This window comes from Lottia gigantea (genome assembly GCF_000327385.1).
Source record: "Lottia gigantea unplaced genomic scaffold LOTGIsca_55, whole genome shotgun sequence".
In the NCBI taxonomy this organism is placed as follows: domain Eukaryota; kingdom Metazoa; phylum Mollusca; class Gastropoda; family Lottiidae; genus Lottia; species Lottia gigantea.
In genome coordinates this window covers 1,606,503-1,620,316 of record NW_008709889.1, presented here as the reverse complement: position 1 = coordinate 1,620,316, position 13,814 = coordinate 1,606,503, and the positions used below count along the sequence as shown (strand labels likewise).

Sequence of the window (13,814 nt, the reverse complement as noted above, 5' to 3'; positions counted from 1 at the left end):
CTTCATTGGCCCACATGATGCAGAAAATTAGGACGTAAAACTCCATTCATTCATTCATTCATTCAGAATATGATGAACATTGTTTATAAATAATGTCAGAATATGATGAATAATGTTTATATAAATTGTTCTGAATACGATAAACAATGTTTATATCAATTGTTAGAATACTGTGCACGATATTTATATCAAAACTATATAGGTAACCAAAGAGTCATGTTCCTTAAGCACCAGTAGGTTTATATCAAAAAAATATATTCTACCGGAACATGCCAACGAGTATACTTCGATTATTTTCTTTTGAAACTTAAAAAAGTGATAAATTCTTGAGATTAGAATTTCGTAAAGATTTGCTGATTTATTAGCCTAAATTATTATTTTTCTCTGATTAATAATTAAATTTGTACTAAAAATTGAATTTATGTCTAAGTATACAAGTATATATAAGTATGGTTCCGATCCTTATCATTAGTAGTACACATATGGGTCTCTTTCTGTGTTCGTTATTGTAAATGTCATAGAACCTAGTATTTAAGACATGTATTTTGAATTCGATAGATTCGTTTCGATTAATTCATTATTACAGTTCTGAAAGTTTTTGTCAATTTCTGAAAGAATCATTGACGTAAGTTTATCATACTCTTATGTAACGTAGATCGAGGGAGATGATGTTTTCAAGAAAATAAAACACCATTTGGTATTTTCAACTGTGTTCTTTTGTTTTTTGAGATATTGGGTCGTCATTAAAAAAAATAAATATTGTGATATTTTTCTCTTTTCAGGAAACACACCCTCTGGGTGGAACTCCCTTGGCAATGTTAACAGCTCAATACAATAAAATAAACAGTAAGAGTCCTCAGCCTCTACTAGATACCAATTTACCCAAAGGTTTCCATCCGTGGAAAAAAGAACCTGGAACATCGCCTGGAGCCATTGGTCTGACGTCACAGAAAACGTCTGCTCTAACGACAACCACCTCCGTAGCTAGTAATTATTTATCTTATGGTCGTACTTCAAATACTACTGTAGCCTCCAGCAACACGCTAAATAATGATCTCTTCTACTCAAACAGCTCAGCAAATTACCCCCCTTCAGAAGGTTCACCGACATCTCTATCTCAGAAGTTACCCACACCGCCAAGTGAGGGCACCATCAGTTCCCCGGGGCTAGGTTCGGTTTATACAAGGATGCACGGATTGGCTGGGCATCCTTACGACACCTGGCCGTTTAGTGGTAGTCATACATCTGGGATAAAGAGCGAAGTAAACACTCTCAATGGAACCTCGGCATGGTGGGATGTTACCAATGATTTCGTCAGGTCACAAATAACCACCAACTATCCATCCACTGAATATTCATTGAGCCACGCCCTGGGTTCAAATCCTAATAATATTTATTCTTCTGGTCAACATCTTTTACAAGACACATACAATACATACAAATCGATGTTAACGAACCAAACGGAACTTTCTCCAAACACAGTTAGTCCATTTCTAACCAGGCCAGGAATGCCGACCATCTCCACTTCTCGAACTCAACGACGATACCCAGGTCGATCAAACTGTAACTGTCCCAACTGCCATGAAGCAGATAGACTAGGCCCGGCGGGAGAACATCTTCGTAAACGAAATATCCACAGTTGTCACATCGCAGGCTGTGGAAAGGTGTATAACAAATCATCACATTTAAAAGCTCATTTACGATGGCATACAGGAGAACGACCGTTCGTCTGCAACTGGTTGTTCTGTGGTAAAAGGTTCACTCGCTCAGATGAACTGCAGAGACATTTACGAACACACACCGGAGAGAAACGATTTGCCTGTCCAGTCTGCAACAAAAAATTCATGCGTAGCGACCATTTGGCAAAACATACGAAAACGCACACAGAAGGCGGAAAAGACGGAGAGGAATGTGGCAGCGATTCGGAAAACGGACAATTGTCGGAAGAAAGGAAACTGGCTAACATTGACAGTAGAAAACTTCTGTAATCATGAAGAACTTATGTGAATAAGTAATGACTAGATCAGTATAGATATTGCTTTAAGGAAGAACATTGCTTCTAAAAACTTGAATGTGATCCCTAAACGAATCTTTAAAATATCTAGTATTTTTCAATAAGAAAAAAGTTTGTAGAACTTTTTTCTTATTGAAAAATACTAGAATCATAGAATAACAGAAATGATTTGCAAAACATATCATAAGTCACTGCTAGTTTTATGGGGTTTTTTTCCGAATGATCTGAGAATACAAATAAAACAACTTGAAAACAACTTGTTACATGATTGTATTGTTTGTTTTTTTCATTATTACCATTATCTGTATATATTATTTTACATTATGAGCATTTTTTGCACATTCAGTGTGTCATAATGACTTTTGTAAATATGATATGTGATTATGATAATTTATTTTCAAGAGAAATTGTCATAATGACTGTTTTGAAGAATTTAAAGCGTGTACACTGTTTTAATTGATATGATTATTTAATGTTGTAAATTATCTAATGAGGGAATATGTAAATACAGTTGTAAACTATTCACCAATTTATAATTGTCCATAGAGGTGGTTGGGTAGGTCTATACGGTTTTATTAGGTATAATAATATCGAGTCCTACTGCACATCTGTTTGTATGGAAGACCATCCTAATTAAAATATAAAATCAATAACTTTTCAAATATATTGAAAGTACAGTTTACAGATTTAAACTACCATAATCGACAATATAGGTTTTTTTTTTGTAAAGACAGTTTATGCAGACTTTGACCAAAGCACCTGTTTAAAAAGGTCAGCATGCTTTCATCATACCCAATTAAATCTCATATTACAAATCACGTGATCTGGTAAATTATTTCATTCAAGAGCAACTTTTTATGAAGTGCGTGAAGTTGTGGCGTAGTTAATTAGGGACTGTGTTCTCGTAAAGATATTATTATCTTTAGGGATTAAAAGGGGCTCTGATATTAACAGTGTAACCCCGTCGCTCAGCAGGCTTCTGTTTTCCTAACAGTGAGCTAAATCACGACCCCTAGTTTGACAAAATGATTGCTACTTTAACGTCAAGTGTATAATTAGCCTCTCTAATGATACATATTTGACTTATTATTTGTATGATTAAGGGGCAGGTGAAAACCGTCAAGCCTATACATTACAACTCTTCTAGTCTGTCTCCGTATATTCTTATCATACTCACAAATCATAAACCTTTTTATGGCTTGTTTTGTGCTTGTTTTAGACATTAGATCAAGTCTTTTTTTTTTCAAGCGGATATATTTTAATCCCCCAGTTGCTCTGAAAATATGATACAAATTTGACCAGATGTACGATTCACTGTAACATAAGTCATTTGACCACAAACCCTGTCACTTTGAACTTTAGCCAAGGGTTTTCGATATAGGTATATACAAAGTTGTATATAAAGGTGCTTACTTGATAAATCGAGAGGAAATTCTCCAAATCTCCATCATAGGCTTTGACTTGACTCACAATCAATTATATTGGATACACACTTTTCCAATAGTAGATTTTGTCTCGATAATGCAAATATGTTGTGTTTATTCAACGATAATATTGGCGAACAAAGTTTATGCTCAAAACAAAACTCAATTGAATTTTTATATACGAATTGTAATAATAAAAGACAGTGAAATTATAAAGCAGCACTTTCAAAAGTTACATGAAAATTCATAGAAATTATAAAATGGTACACAAGGATTTCATAGATATCCCGTTAATGTATTTATTCAGAGAAGAGTATAAAAATATACAAAATTATCCTTGACCATGAGGTAAGATTTTAAATTCAAGGCTAATGCAATCGACCTATTTATGTCTCTTTCGCTCTACATTAAAAGCTTATGAGACAACTTTATCAGAGACGTGGCAACACTAAATTTTGGATAAAATGCCCGAGAAAAGTAAACTTGATAGACTGAGCTCGTTTTTGTTAATATACATAAATCGTAATTAAATGAGATCACAATATATAATCAAGCACAGTTAGACTCTGGCGAGCGAACTTCTCCATATCGTAAGAGTTATCCCTCTCCCGCCTAATCACATCATACTAATGTATGTAGTACAAGCCTTGCATAATGTCATGTTCTGTGCAGTTTAAAAAATGTACGCAATACATGTGAAAACAGAACGCTTAAAGGGGGATAACTTCATGTCAATGTTGTTCTTCTTAACACTATTTTCGAATTTCTACTCAATCTAATAGCCTTTAACATACATACAATGGCTATAAATAAATGGCAAGAAATTAAAATAAAGCTTTCTTATACACATATATAAATATTTCTACATATCCCTAGAAATTACATATTTATTATAAATAATGTTGTATTAAATATTAAGAATTATTATGTCATTCGTATTTTTATGATTTGGGCAATTAATCAATTTTGATAACACCATTTTTTCGATGTAATTAAGGACAATGAATTTAAACTTTTTCCAAAATTGTGACAATCTATGCGACTGCCCATTATTATGCTTGACTCTTTTTCTTATTTAGAATAGGCTAACAATATAACGAACAACACACTCTGAGTATTATTTACTTTGCGTAGAGTAGAAGGGAGGGGTAACTGAATTAAATTATAAAAGCATGCAATTTAAATGTTGTTTAGCGGTGCAATATGGTGTTTAAAGTTTCGATTTTTTTCCTTTAAAAACAAAAACAAAGGAATTTCAGATCACTTGAAATTTATGCAAATGCTAAATCATGTAGGCCCACTAATCCCAACCTTTGAACTTTTACAAAATTTTATAGCAAATTCCCTTGTCACAGCACTTTCAAGAACCAGGAAATTAATTGCACGTTTTCTAATTAATTCAATATTAAGAGCTAATTTGGCGTCGAACTTTTGTACGTACTACTTGCAACATAATGAGCTTACGGGCGCCATATTTGTCGCCAAGGGCAACGATGGTGCTCTTATCTTGACTCATGGTGATGTAGAAAACGTCAACTCCAGCGTTGAATGAACAGATCTGTTTACCACTTTTCAACTGCCATAATCTAATGGTACCATCACGTGAACCTGATACTATTATTTCGTTATCTGGTGAAACAGCACAACACCACACCTACAACAAGATTACACTCAATGTTATTCAAAATTATTGACAGAAATATAATTTATCATCAAAAGTTGCACATTTTGGGTAATTGATTAAAGGTATTATACATTCTTAAAATATCTATGTATTTGCACCGAGACGCATAAAACTGTCGTTTGAAACGGTCCAATTATTATTATAGAAATACCAAATAAACATTATTGAGGGAACTCTAAAAGTGATGCTGAATTGACAAACCAAATCGCAAATTTGTACTCTGGGCAGATATTGATAATAGAGCTTGAATTGTTGTAGTACCAGACTTACCTCATCTTGATGTCCAGACATAGTTGTTAACTGTCTCTCGGTTTCTAGATCCCAAGTCTTTAATAATCCATCGGCGGAGGCTGATACCAAATATTTATTATCCTTAGATCTAGCAAGAGCTTTAACTTCTCGTTCATGAGCAGCACGACCATTGGGTGACACTAGTTGTCTGTTAGGTTGTCCATTGCGCAGACTCCATACAACAAGATCTCCATTACGTAATCCAGTGACAGCTTCATCACGTGGTAACACTTCTGTCACTTCCGGATTAGCATCTAATCGGAGGAAACTTGGTTCCATAACATTATAACTAGTAAGAGTCATGTCAAAGACAACGAATTCAGCATGATTGTCAAAGGTGTTCGTGAAACCGGCGATCACATACCGATCATTTTGAGATAAATTAAGGTAATGCACATAGTCATTGTTTCCTACTGGGCTATCATAACGCATTTCCTTGATAGGTTGATTGCCCATAATATCCCACACGACTACAGCGGTACCATTTCCAAATTTATCAGTTCTAGCAAACACTATCTTATCATTGTCACTCATAACACACAATGCTGAACAATATTCTATCAATGATGACATCTCTAATGGTTGACCAGTGCTGAAGTCCCAGATCTGTAAAAAAGGAAAGATATCAAAGCTTATAATGCTATCAGAAGTGCAGGACAGCAATGTGACTACAAAGTTTCGTGGATTGAAAATTTGTGAACTTCAGACCAGGTGATTATAAAGATAATTATGGCTCATCTTACCTGTAACTGCCTGTTTGTCACATTTTTCCTGACAGAATATTCATTGATCTCCAAATCTGCATTGACTGCTCCTACTAACATACGGTCGTTACAAGCTAAATGCAGATTGGTTGAACCCATGGTGTAGCCCTTCATCACTCTGAGTAGTTCACCAGACTGAAATACGATGGTATGGAATTATATACATGTATGTATTAGAAAACTAGTATTATAATTATGTCTGCTATCTTAGACAGTTTCAAAGCATCCACATAAAATAATATACATGTACATGAACTTAATCATCAGTTTTACTTTAAAAGCCAGATACTAATTTGTAGTTTACCATTTATACTCTTTAGCATCAATCTAGAAAGTAACAAAATAAAAAAAATACCTGCATATCCCAACATTGTGGAGGTCCGTGACTGGAACCAGTAACAACACTGCTACCATCATGTGTCATCAAACAGCAGTCCACTCTTACTTCCTCGCCCATAGCACCTGGTGTTGGTGGTATGACATTGTGTCCAGCATAACCCATCATTTGATGTTGTCCAGTGACGGTACGTACATTCTGCATGTTATAGTTGTACATAGAGAAGTTGGATTGAGAGTAGCCTGATTGAAGAGTGTTGCTTTGGTAGTTCGCAGATCCTCCTCCTCCTCCTCCGTGGGCTAGATCATAGTCAGCCATACCATGTCCTTCGTAGTTGTACGACGCAAGAGTGGCTGGTGATCCGAGAGTTCCACCATCCACGACACTGGAGTTTGATTTAAGAGTGTTTTGTTGATAATAGGCAGATGAACCTCCGCCATAACCTCCTCCACCTGAAACTTGAGAAGCAGTAGATCCAAGATAGGCTCTCTGTGCCTTAGGAGTTCCAATGTTAGTTCCAGAGCTAGTAAAGGTCCCTGTTCCTCTTAATGTAGCAGTATCATAGTTTACAGCACCTCCTGAGACGGATCCTGGGAAGAAACATGAGAGTGAGATGGCCATTAGATTTGTTTGCAATGACAACACCAATATGATACCACACCATCTGCTATACCAATACTAACAACTGAACTAACTTCTAAACTACTACATTCTAGCAAGGGACAGGGCCTCTCGACCTTTAGAAGTGTTAATATAAGACATTACTACATTTAACCCTAACCCAAGATATCACTCATATTATATTTTAAAGATATGATTCTTTTTTTCGAAAGTATTCATGGAATATATTTTGATCCAAAATTTGGCGAGCTCTATGTACATAATCAAAATGAGATTATTTCCAAATAATATGGAAGAAAGTTGCATCATTATGATATCAAATATTGGTTTCTATGGCAATGTCTATATAACTAGTTATTGTTAGTAATGGCATGCATTATATCATAAATAACTTTGATATTTCTCGGAATATAATGATTATAAAGTTATATAATGAGATATGATGGGCCCATATAAATTAACATATATACACAATAGTGAACAAATAATTCAACATAAAATATTTATTAATTTTGGCTGATTCAGAGAATAATATCCAAAAATAAAATAATTTACGAAAAGTAATATATTTAAAGGTCCATAGAGACCATTCAAAATACAGAAATAATTTAACAAAAATACTTTTCAAAGTTTCATTTTTTGATAATAAATCTTAAAATTTAATATAAATAGATATAATTGCATGCACAAATAATATTAGTTATAAAAGATGGATTTATGGCTTAAGCATCTTTTTTACAATCAAGAAATTTATTAAATGCTTAGTTTGGTCGCACAAATTTAAGTCAGCTGGAAAAACAAATGACAAAGCTTAACATCGGTATAATTTTGATATTATCAATTAAGATATTAAAATTTGTTACACGGGTATATCGTGTTCCTTTATAAGGTGTATTTTGAAAACCGATCATTGTCTGAAGACCACATTTGACTTTGGATAGTTCAGTTCAATAAAACACAATACAGAGTTGCTTAAGCCATTCAAATTAATCATTTAATGGATAACTCACCTGCACCAGCTCCTGCTGCGGCTCCAGCTCCTGCACCAGCACCGACGGCACTCATACCTCCAGCTGCTTGAACTACTCCTAGATTTGAACCTGCTCTTGGAGGTGAGATGGCAACTGGAGCACCTGCGGCTGGTCCAGCTCCGGCACACCATCCTGGTTTACACCTAGAATAGCATACGATAATCATGCAATTGAGTGTAAGTTACCCTTTCGTAAACGACAGCCCATTAGTAATTTTAAGATATTTCAGTTTAAAATCCAAATACATGTTCTTCGGTTTATGTGCACCTGATTATTTTATTATACAGATACAAAGAAATACTAAACTTACATGTAAAAAGCCCACATCAAACTACTAGCTAAAGCCAGAATTCCCAATATAGCTCCCATAACAGCTCCTGCTCTCGGTCCAGTACCGAAAACACCGGAGCCGGGTCCACCAATGGCAGCAGCAGCAACAGGACCTCCTCCAGCAGCACCACTACCACCACCAGCAGAGCCAATTAGAATACCAGATCCACCTCCACCGGTTGAAGTTTGTGTTCCAGTTCCACCTTCTTCCCATCCTAGTCCCCCTCCTCCGGTTTGTCCTGTACCCCCTGTGCCACTTGGTGGTATTACCACTGGGGGAACTGTAGGTTTGGGGAATGGTGTTGGTAAAATTGCAGGTTGTGTAACAATCTTGATGGTACTATAAATATAGAGTAGAAAGTTATGAGGTTCATACTTGTTTTTTTATTTATGTGATATTAATTTAATAATATGTTTCATTAACCCGGATTATCAATGTATTTTATGTTTTTAGTTCATTTGTTCAAAATTTTTCGCATTTTGACAACTTACCTTCCAGACAATGAGAATGGATGAGGAGCAATGGCTACATCACCAATCCATGCTGTCTGGCGTTTGTTTGCTGCCAAGTCTAATACTCTTAACCCATTGTAGTACATACCTAAAAAAGAAAATTTTAGCGGATTTTATTTACGAATTAATTAGATATAAAAGGAAATGTTGATTTTGCGTTTCGAACATCAACAACAACATTTACAATATCAGTGTATTTTTAAATGATAATAGAATTTAACAAATCGATATAAGAGATCGTGAAGTAAAGTAGATAGATACTTACCAGCTATGATACCATTAAACGGTTGTTGTACAACATTATTAACTCTGTAACCACCGACATATATTGTTCCTTGTTTATCAAATACTCCATGGCGGACTAAAATTAGAATGGAGCATTATCATCAAACTCGAGAGTGCATATAATTCTTTACCAAAATGGGAAAACTATGAACAGCTTTCACCAAATATCATTGGGAACTAGTTACAATTACAATCGAGATCGACCAGAATATGTAGTGATAAGTACACTCGGACTCCGTTGAGTTTAAGTTACCACAACAAATTCTCAAAATTGAGACCTCAACCTCCTGAATACTAAAACATTGTTTTAGCAATGCGAGCCTTTCAAGATAGTAAAAGCCTTAAATGTATTATACTTACTAGCATGGGAATTAATCCTAGCTCCCAAATCATCAACTCTCAAGGTAGCATTGTTACTGGTCCTGTAAAACCTGACTACATGGTATTTACCATCATTGAACTTTTTGGAAGACTGGACGATCTTGCTACTTTTTCCAGAAGAGTCTGTATCGTATTCCGCAACAACGTATCCGTTTTCCTAATGAAGATAAAGAATTTTTGTGATAATTACTCCAGATTCTCTAAATTTAAATTTGAAAAGCAAGATTTGTAGACAGTGGCGTTTCTTGGAAAACTACACTAAACGAATTTGAAATTTCTTACCATTTTCAGTTCAATGAAGTCTCCAACTAAAGCACTGTTGATTCTCATCAGCAAACCGTTCTCTTCGTTAGTCATAAAACCAAAGGCAATATCATCAGCCATGGTGCTGGGTTCAAATCCAGCTGAGTAAGAGTAGATTAACACACCGTTGTTGGCCCCAGATTCCATGATTCTAAATCCATTTGCCTCTGAAAACCCAAAAAGAAGCATTAAAAAGATCGGATAATTCAGTAAGTTTACATGTATGCATGTATATACCTGTATTCCATAATTTGTCCTTGCAACAGGATTCATCAAAGAATCGTTGTGGTTGTACCAGTACCTTAATCGTATCAACAGTTCAGGGAAAATTACATACCTTCGCTACAGATCGTACCAACATAAGATGTCATGTTACAATCGCATCGGAAAAGACCTCCATCAGGTACACAGGTACCGAAGTTTGAACATGTATTTGGTCCACAGATAGACTGGATTTCTGAAACGAAATATATATGTACATATGATTACAGCACTTGGGTGATTACAGCCATTGTCGATTGTATCAAGATCCAAAAAGCCAATTTCCTGATAGCTAGTTCATATTGGTATAATATTTGACAAGTTACTGTATAATCAGGTAATATTATGGTTTTCTTCTAATATGTAAGAGATTTCATTAAAAATACAGTTTAACTTACCAGTACATCCAGTAGAGATATCAGTTGATCCTCGACTGTATTGTAACAGATCAGGTACAGCTCCACTCAAATCAATGGAGGCCAAACATCCTTGGAAACCATTTTTAGACAGTAGAGCACTATTGATGTATGGTTTATCAAACATGTTCTCTGGTAATCCACCAATATACAGGGGACCTTGTAAGTCAATACTGGTATCTCGTCCTTCACTTGCAATAGTGGTAGATGCACCGTCAATACTGACACTGAAACGACGGTTGTCAACTCGACGGATTGTTACAGTATGCCATTTATTGTCGTTCAGTGGTTGAGGTGTATTCATACGCAAAGCTGGAGCACTGTCGCTAGTATTGAAGGAGAAGTGAAGATATCCATTGTAGAGTTCCACGGCAATGAATTCATTATTACGACCACCATTAAACAGTATAACACCACTGGTTTCTTTGGTTTTAAACATCAGGTTGATGACCATAGACTGTGGAATTCTAAGTGTTGGTAACTGGACGTAATGTTCACGTGTCTTGATGGTAACCGGGTTGTAGATCAAGGGAGGTAATGTGGTAATATCTGTCAAGTTGAAACTCAGTGGTTTCTTTGCTGTGTCAAAAACACTGACGTCATTGAACATAAAGCTTTGCATGTAGCCGATATAATTAGTGGCATCACCACCAATTGCAGTTCTGTCGTCAGTTAAACCGCCAACAAATATTTGTCCAATGTCGAAAAAGTATCTTTCACCAGCAAGTTCACCTGGAAAGAAGAACAATAATAATGTGTACGAGCGGTTTCTTCGCTTTGTCTGGGCTCTGATAAAAATAACTTTCAACAGAAAAAGAGATGTCTGTGGTTGATAATGGCATTTCTGTCCACCATGTTTTTGTTTTTGTTCAAGGATTATTTCAGTCTGAAGAGAACGTAGATATTAAATTGCTTTCAAAGGCATAAATATTGGATAAAAGCCAAAAAACTCAAGATAATCACACTATATAACCCACCTGTGACTCTTTCACCATCGTCAACCCAAACTTCTATCTGGTTAGCTCGTCGGTTAATATATACTGTATGCCATTGGAAATCATTGAGATTCTCTCCAGCATAATATGACTAAAACACAATTAACATTTTTGTCTAATATTGTTTAGTTAATTTGTTTTAATTGTACTGAAACAGAAACTCTTTTGGACCATTGTAAGAAATTATAAACTATTGCTCAAAGATACTATATATAAGCAGAAAACAATGCTTAGCCCACGGATGAATTTATGCCTCGTGTTCCTGAAAGTTTGTTGCATGTGAAGACATTTGATACTATAATTGATATCAGTGTTCTATAAACATATTGTATATTGTGACAATAAATTAATAATCACCCCACCTTTGTTTCACCACCGAGATTTGTGGTAACTTTTATACGACCATTTTCTAATTCACATCTGAGGTATTCATTGGATACATCAGTGTAGGTTTGGAACAATAAGGCATCTTTCAATGGTGATTTAAATCTCAATGAGATATCATTAGTGTGAGTCCGAGGAGCATCAATGGATACTATAGCTACTTGATTACCATCTAAAGCACCAATTAATGCATCTGAAGAAAAAAAAACATTTCAAAACTTGGGCATGAATTCAATTGATACGCAGTAGGCAAGGAAAATATCTAAGAAAAAACCTGGGATGATGCTACTAATAGTGGAATAGGTAGCAAATAACACAGTATGCAGCATATGGGATTAGTTTGAACATTTTTCAATAATACCTACTCTTTTCACAGTTTCTTCCAGTAAAACGTGTTCCTCTACAGTCACAACGATAACCATCCCAGGAGTCAATACAGAAACCATTTCTACAGGGTTGAAGTTGGGTACATTCTCGAGGCATATCAAGACATTTTCTTTCTACTTTACCATACAGGAATTGGCCCTTGACCAAGGCATGTAGATCAACCTGTTTACCATTGATTCTCAAATCCTGGATGCAACCTTGATAACCTTCTCTCGACCAGACATACCATGGTAGTGTAGTATAACTGTCATAACCTCCCACATAGAAAGCACCTCGTAGATTATCAGTCAAATTTTCTCCACTGACAAAATTAATTCTCTTAGATTCACCATTCAATAGAAGATCAATATGGCGTCCAAAGAACCTGATCTGCACCTCATGCTGTTGTCCATCCGAAACAATTCTTGGTGAAAAGAGAACTCTTCGAGTAATGCTTCCAAAGTCATAGACAAAGTACAGTTTACCATCATAAAGTTCAATAGCCACGAAGTTAGGTTCAGTTGGTGATCCTTTATTGTAGAACATAAGACCATTGTCCTTGATGGTTTTAAACTTGAAGCTTACGACTCCAGCTTGCTGTACTTTAAGAGTAGGCAAGGTGATGTAAGTTTCAGAAGATTTGAATGTTACCGGTGTAGGACCAACCCTTGGTGGAGGGGTAACACGTGGTGGTGGAGGGGTTCTTATGATTGTGGGTTCCCGGGTGACTGACGGTCGTGGTGTTCGATTAGGAGTTGGTCTATTTATTCCAATATATTCTTCTCGGATATCGATGTCACCATGAGATGAACTGGATAATCCAATAAGATTGACGTCAGTTATTGTATTACCATCTCTAGTGGAGTATATCATCTGTAAGACAAGACAAAAAACTATCATTAAAATAACTTTTATTGCCATTATTTGTATAATTCGCTCTACATATCATTATAAGAGTACTCTTATTTTTATATTGCTCCACGTACTAAACTGCAACTGGGTAAAACTTATACATGAAGGATTATTTCAATTAATTTAGGATATAGTTCAAATACAACAAGAGAACATAAGATGTAAAAACATATGCATTTCCAGAGAGATCTGAGCTAGCGTCAACAACAGCTAGTTTTGATTATTCGAGACTACAGAATTTTCATTTTAAAGTATGGCGTTCACAAAGTTTATAATTCTATCTTCCTTAAAGGTATATAGATATCATACCTCAGCAACACCACCATCGAAGTTTCGTCTGACCACACCATTTGTTAATTCATACGTATTGGGTGTACCACCAACCCATACATCAGCCAATGTTAAGAATTGAATATCATCATTCTCAAATATATAATCTCTACCATTTCTTCCGTCAACTGAGATGTTCACCTGCAATGAAGAAGACACGATTTAACTTTAT

At 35.5% G+C, this 13,814-nt stretch overlaps 3 protein-coding genes across 3 annotated transcripts; 1 reads left to right on the top strand and 2 right to left on the bottom strand.

Moving 5' to 3' along the window:
- Window positions 1-794: 794 nt before the first annotated feature.
- LOTGIDRAFT_126754 (hypothetical protein) lies at window positions 795-1,988 on the top strand (the record flags this gene model as incomplete). The annotated part of the gene is made up of 2 exons (XM_009063113.1): window positions 795-955; window positions 989-1,988. Coding segments are annotated over 2 exons (1,161 nt in total), but the record flags the coding sequence as incomplete, so codon positions are not given.
- A 2,873-nt stretch (window positions 1,989-4,861) lies between these two features.
- On the bottom strand, window positions 4,862-5,530 carry LOTGIDRAFT_77818 (hypothetical protein; the record flags this gene model as incomplete). Its single annotated transcript, XM_009063013.1, has 2 exons — window positions 4,862-5,092; window positions 5,393-5,530. Coding segments are annotated over 2 exons (369 nt in total), but the record flags the coding sequence as incomplete, so codon positions are not given.
- Window positions 5,531-10,316: 4,786 nt separating this feature from the next.
- Window positions 10,317-13,054, bottom strand: LOTGIDRAFT_71684 (hypothetical protein; the record flags this gene model as incomplete). The annotated part of the gene is made up of 6 exons (XM_009063010.1): window positions 10,317-10,435; window positions 10,638-11,387; window positions 11,633-11,741; window positions 11,876-11,965; window positions 12,013-12,227; window positions 12,400-13,054. Coding segments are annotated over 6 exons (1,938 nt in total), but the record flags the coding sequence as incomplete, so codon positions are not given.
- Window positions 13,055-13,814: the final 760 nt, after the last annotated feature.